Source organism: Musa acuminata, chromosome BXJ2-1 (genome assembly GCF_036884655.1).
Source record: "Musa acuminata AAA Group cultivar baxijiao chromosome BXJ2-1, Cavendish_Baxijiao_AAA, whole genome shotgun sequence".
Classification (NCBI taxonomy): Eukaryota; Viridiplantae; Streptophyta; class Magnoliopsida; order Zingiberales; family Musaceae; genus Musa; species Musa acuminata.
The window spans coordinates 1191750-1197749 of record NC_088338.1 but is presented as its reverse complement, the minus strand read 5'-3'; the positions used below and the strand labels follow the sequence as shown (position 1 = coordinate 1197749).

At 39.9% G+C, this 6000-nt stretch overlaps 1 protein-coding gene across 1 annotated transcript; it reads left to right on the top strand.

Moving 5' to 3' along the window:
• Window positions 1–728: 728 nt before the first annotated feature.
• LOC103988541 (uncharacterized protein At1g01500) lies at window positions 729–4236 on the top strand. Its single transcript, XM_009407097.3, has 2 exons — window positions 729–1778; window positions 3762–4236. Exons 1-2 carry the CDS (start codon window positions 987–989, stop codon window positions 3990–3992), a joined length of 1023 nt encoding a protein of 340 aa, XP_009405372.2. The 5' UTR covers window positions 729–986; the 3' UTR covers window positions 3993–4236.
• The last annotated feature ends 1764 nt before the right edge of the window (window positions 4237–6000 follow it).

Genomic DNA, 6000 nt, shown 5'->3' with positions numbered 1-6000 from the left:
AGCCCCTTTTAATAATTGGTTTGGTGTCTCGGCACCTGCTTTGGTCAGACGATGATCACAACTTCGTGAATTATATGAATGCAATCAGGTTAATTTGTAATCATAAGGATTATTTATATCAAAATAGTAAGCAATTAGTATGTATTACTATTCATTAAAGAGTAATTGTTACGGGGGTTTCATCATCTTCATTGTATAGATTAGTTGTGCTTAGCAAAATTCTTGCAAAGCGGTCGCCCTTTTATGTAATCCCTGGAAACAAAACATTACATCTTTTTCTCTTACAAAGTTACTATGGTATGGACATTGGTATGAAAGAACGTCTTTTACTCGTACAAAGTTACTATGATAAAACAATCAAAGATGCTCATGAAATTTCTCGAACATTGTCCTGATTCATGATTTCCTCCTCTATCCTCATCATTCATTCCTTGTATCGGCAACCTTAACGTGCGATTTCGTTCTCAATGCAGCTCTATTCTCCAGAACCTTCCCTCGCCGCTGACTTTTCTATCAAATCCGGCTATGACTCATCTCACAAACCCACCAAATACCTTCAAATTTTGGAAAGGGCATGTCGTTACACATGTCCTATTGTCGCACCTCATGCTTGCAGGATACGTTTTTCACGTTCCCTCCTACAATGCATCCGGTAGCGGATCCTCCTTTCCCCCCTATTCCATTCTTCGTCGCGTTTGCGGTTCCGCTTAATCGTGACGCGGATGAACACCAGCCAGCAAATCCTACCGTCCCCATCCCTGTTTGATGAATCCCGCTGCAACACCGCTTGGCTCCTTTTGCTGGTCATATATTTGTTTCTTTGCCATCATCAGCCTCTTCTCTTCCTCGTTCTTCCAGCGGTCGCCGCTCGTCGAATTCCCACTTCGATCCCAAGAACCCTAATTATAACCCTGGGAGAAGCATCGAGTCGATCGATGGAGCTGGAACCCTCTGCCGATCACTGATTTGGGGACCTCGATTTGGCGATGATGGTGGATCCACCGCCCCCGGCGGATGAGCGGAGCGGGACGCCGCCCGTCGCTCCTGCCCTCTCCATCCCCCGCCGTATCCGCGCCCCTCCCTTCCGCCTTCTCCCCAGTGGCCCCGCCACCACTCCGCCGCCGCCCTCCTCGTGGCTCGAGATACGCCTCTTTTACGTCCGCATTTCCCCCTGCGCTGTCGACGCCGTCCCGCCCCACCTTACCCTCTCCCACCTCCGCCGCGAGATGGGAGACGCTCTCGAGATCAACGGCGCACGCGTCCCCGCCTCTGACACCACCGCCATTCCGCTCCGTCGCGACCGCCTCGACCGGGGTGCTGCTGAGGTCACCTATGTGAGCACCGACAGCGTTCGGATCGCGGGAGCGGTTGACTTTGAGGTCTGTGATGATAGGGGCAACCTGATCCTCTGTGGCTCGCTTCAGAGATTGGAGGTCCTGTGGAGCAATGGGGTGATCGCGGTTGATAACCATCATGGATCATCCGATAAGGATCGGAAGACTGGGTGGGGCATGGACTGTTACCCAGCAGCTTCGGCTGGAGCCTCCTCTTTTGTGCAGCCCAAGCTTGGGATTGTGTTCCCCTCCATCGAGGTGTATGTGGCTGGATGCTCTGCAGCAGCACCATTGATCCTCACGCAGACCTTGCAGGTTAGTCCTAGGCGGAAGGCTGTCAAACCAGGAACACTGGGTTCAATCCCAGAGGATGAAGAGACCACAGAGCATGAGAAGAAGGTAAACAATGACACTTTGGTTCAGCAAAGGGCATCATCATCACTGGTAAGTGGAGTTCTTCGCCATCCCACCAACTCCCCCACCTCCTTTTTCCCCTTTCTTTTTGCAGGAGTTGGTTACTATTCATCGTCTATTTACTTAATAAAGTCTGCATTTTAGCTGCAGTTTTTCATTATAGTAGCAAATAATAAGATGCTTTCTTCTTTTAATGTATTATACAACCTTTCTCTTTGTAGAACTGAAAAAGCATCATGTTCTTAGATCTTTACTTTAGAAATAGCAAGTTTCCAAGTTAAAATTATCGGCTTCTTGTAATATAAGAATTAAACTGATTCTCTTGCAAAGTAGATGAATCTAAAAAGTGTGCTTGATAGTGTTCATGAGCTGGCTATTTATTTGATATATATGCTGTTAGCACCTATTTGTCCTTTTCTGGATTTATCTCATTACATAGTATTGTGGAATGTTTTGTCGAATAAAATTTATTGTAAAAATCCCATGAACTAGTCTGCATATGAATAAGAGTACACCTTTGATGAACCACATTTATCATATCTGATAGTCAAATTTTGTTCACCATAACCACCCTTTTCGGTTGCATCTTTTTTCTGAAATATTGTAGGTGAGTTTCTTGAGCTTTGCTGAGATAAATATTTTTTTATCATGCCAAGAAAAATAGTATGCATGCTATAAATGTATGTTCTTAGTGTATACTTTTGATGTTCTATAATCATGTATTTGATATGTGGCTATTGCATAATTCTCTAAAATTCAGAAATGAAATTTGCTATGTTTTCCTTGAACTTCTTATCATAAATGCAGTTGTTTTACTAGGTATGGTGCTAGGAATTTTCAGCAGGACCTAAAGTACTAGGAATTTGTAATATTCCCATCCCAGCATGTGGACTGGTTTAAAACGTTTCTTTTATTGGTCCTAGACCCAAAAAAAAAAAACTTTTTTTCGTTCTCAAGAGTGTAACTTGGTGGTAGCATTGGTCCAAAGCAATAGCTTTCGGAAATTGTTTTGTGAAGAATTCTTCCGATGTCTAGCAGACAACAACAAGATATAAGCATGGGGATGAATTATGGTTTCAATCAAGTTTAGGATTTGATATCTTAATCAAGATAGACTAGTGTTTTCATCATAATTTAATTTTTCTTAGAATTTAGACTTAGTAGGGGCACGAAGACAAACTAACAAACCTTTCCGTTCTCCTTCCCCTTTCCAAGTAGGACTTAAAGGGCACATCACCAATGGTGGTATAATCCCACATGGTGAAAAGAGACTAGCATTATTAGTGTTATATAACTCTCGAGAGTTCATGTATCATTTTCAACAAAGGCCTCTTTTAAGAGTTCTATATTGCTCTTGTCCCTTCTCTTCTCCTACCTTTTTCTACTCTCTCGTTGTATTCTCTATATGTTGTGTTTGCTTCTTTTTTCTATCCTCTCTTGGATGCTACCTTCTCTCAAAAGTAAGGAGGCGCTTGATGTGTATATCTTTGGACAACACACAGTGAATTTGGAAGGCCCAAGCGAAATTTTTGGAATTATAGGAATGTTTTCGCCTATAATTTCTATACATATAATGCTTGCAAGCCACAAAGGCATAGTTAAGACATGTTTTTCCTGTTCCTAGCGTTGATGCAGTTTCTTTTACCTTTATTGAATAATCGAAGGTTCTCTTTGCCTCGAAGAACAAAATTCCAGCCAAGAATGAGCATCTAATCCGGCTAAGGGGTCAAGCCTTTAAGGAGTATCTGCACTAAACATTATATGATTTTGAAGTGAACTTGACTTCCACAAGTCAAGCACATGCACCATCTATCTTTTCTTAAATTTTCTATCAGAGAAGTACATGTTTGACATGCAAATTTTCAGCCAAATGTCAGTGTATGAAAGACTCCAGACTTCATCATTGGCAAAAGCCCCATGCATTGTGCCACACTCTTTACAAATTTGCCTTTTGAGAACCCAGCTGGCCAGGTCTCAGATAAATTGGTACCTGATCAGCCTAAACTTATACAGGCTGCTGAGGAGGAAGCTGGTGGATATGATTCAGATTTTGGTGTTGCACATAGCTACCATCCTGAAGGTTGGTCCTCGGAGGAGGATGGGCAACTGTCATGGTTCAACTCTGGCGTCAGAGTTGGTGTTGGAATTGGCTTGGGAATGTGCGTTGGAATAGGAATTGGCGTCGGGCTCCTCATGAGTTCGTACCAGGCAACCACCAGAAGCTTCAAGAGACGATTCTTCTGATCTCTTTCTAGACTGGTATGATTGCTTTGCTCCGAGTGATCATCCCAGAAAGCAAGCTCGTTTGCTGCCTCATGCTCGCACCTTGTACCATGTCTACGGTATGTTTCTAACATATAGGTCACAGTAACTTTATGATGTGTTTTTCCCATAAATTCCCCTTCATGGAGTCGTACTGTCTCATTTGTGTATATCAGCATGATCATAATGTGAATGAGTTAACAATCCCACGAGGCTTGTCTGATTAGACCAGCATGTCATGTGCAGTTTGTGGACTAAAAGGTTTACAATATAGAATATATATATATATATATATATATATATATATATATATATATATATATATATATATATATATATATATATGTATGTATATTTCATTTCCTTGCTGCTGCTTTAATAAGGCTTTCAATAGTTGTTGATCTCTGTTTATTTACATGCTCAATTTTATCTTTGCTTTGCCAAGTTTAGAAAACCATATGCTGTGCCTTTAATTATATTCAAGTCTAGCCAAACCATCAGCTTCATTTCACTGCCACATACTACCACCATCAGACAACTTAATCTGGCTAACGAGTTTGTGAAAGGTAATGGTAATTTCAGGTTAGCTTTAGATTTTTATGGAAAGTAGTACTTTAATCTCTCTCTCTCTAAGAAGTCTCACCTCATCTGGATTCGTGATATGATAGGAATCTTAACTTTAGATTTCGTACTTACAGAAAATATTTGAACTAATATTACAAATAGTTACCAGCACGCGTATTTAACATTTTTATTTGTTTTTAATGAGTATCTAAATCTTTTCATAAAAAAGTAATCCAATGTTTGGTTTCTCTCTCATCTATTATCCTACCTCACTTTTTTTCTTGTTACTATCACTTCGTTGTCATCTCATACTCTGGATTTTCTTATCTTATTTTTACATTGTTCACTTCATTGGAGAATGGATTTCTTTTTCGTATGGAGCATTGCATGCACACATCTTATTATGAAATAAAAACTTAGTATATTTTTGCATCAAATTTATGAGGACTAAATACAGATTGTTTTCTGTAGTTAAACCTATTCAGTATTTCAATCCTTCAATTTTTTCGATTCTTGAATTTTAAAAAATTTACATTCAAATCTCTTTAGTCATAAAAGTGAAATATTTAGTTCTATTTATTCTAACGTCGTCAATTTTACCGACAGAAGTATGAAAACGATGAGCAAAAAAAATAATTTCAATATCCTAATTATGTTTTCGATGGTGGCGAACGATAGTATCATTAGGGCTCGCAGGTAATTATTGTGGATAAGGAGTAAGAGCGATGACGAGAGGTGACGTGACAATGCAAATGTTGATGCTATGCATTTATGTCGACATCGCTTGGCAACTACGTTGGCACCGATGTAGTTATCGAACGTCATCGACCTTTCTTGCATCATTGTCGGCGTCGACGTAAATGCATAGTGGTGTCGCTTTGCATCTACATCGTTGTCTCACCTCTCATCTACGTCGTCGTTATTCTTCTTCATCTATAACAGTCATCTGCGACCTTAGTATTGTCATTGTTCGTCATCATTTTTTTGTGCTTTAGTAGGTAAACTAAAACTGACGACGTTAGGATAAATGAACTTAGATGTTTTACTTTTTATAATTATAGAGATTTAATTTTTTTAAACCTAAAATCGAGATATCAATGAGGGCTAACTACATGTAATTAGCATAATTTATGATTTAATAGTTTAATCCATATTAGTGCAACCAAATTGAATCCATGATGTGAGACCTTACCAAATCCATTGTATTTGATAACCATTGCCAGCAGACCATGTGTTTCTTTTATGGTTCTCAGTCCTGACTTGCATATGACAAATAAATAGGTATACATGCCAGCTTGACCCATTTGATTTGTGAAACAAGCCACATCTCATGATATCTCAAGCCATCATCATTACAATACAATACAATACAATGGGACCCGAATGCCAGCCAAAACAAATGTACTTTAGACTTTAACGCAAAGTA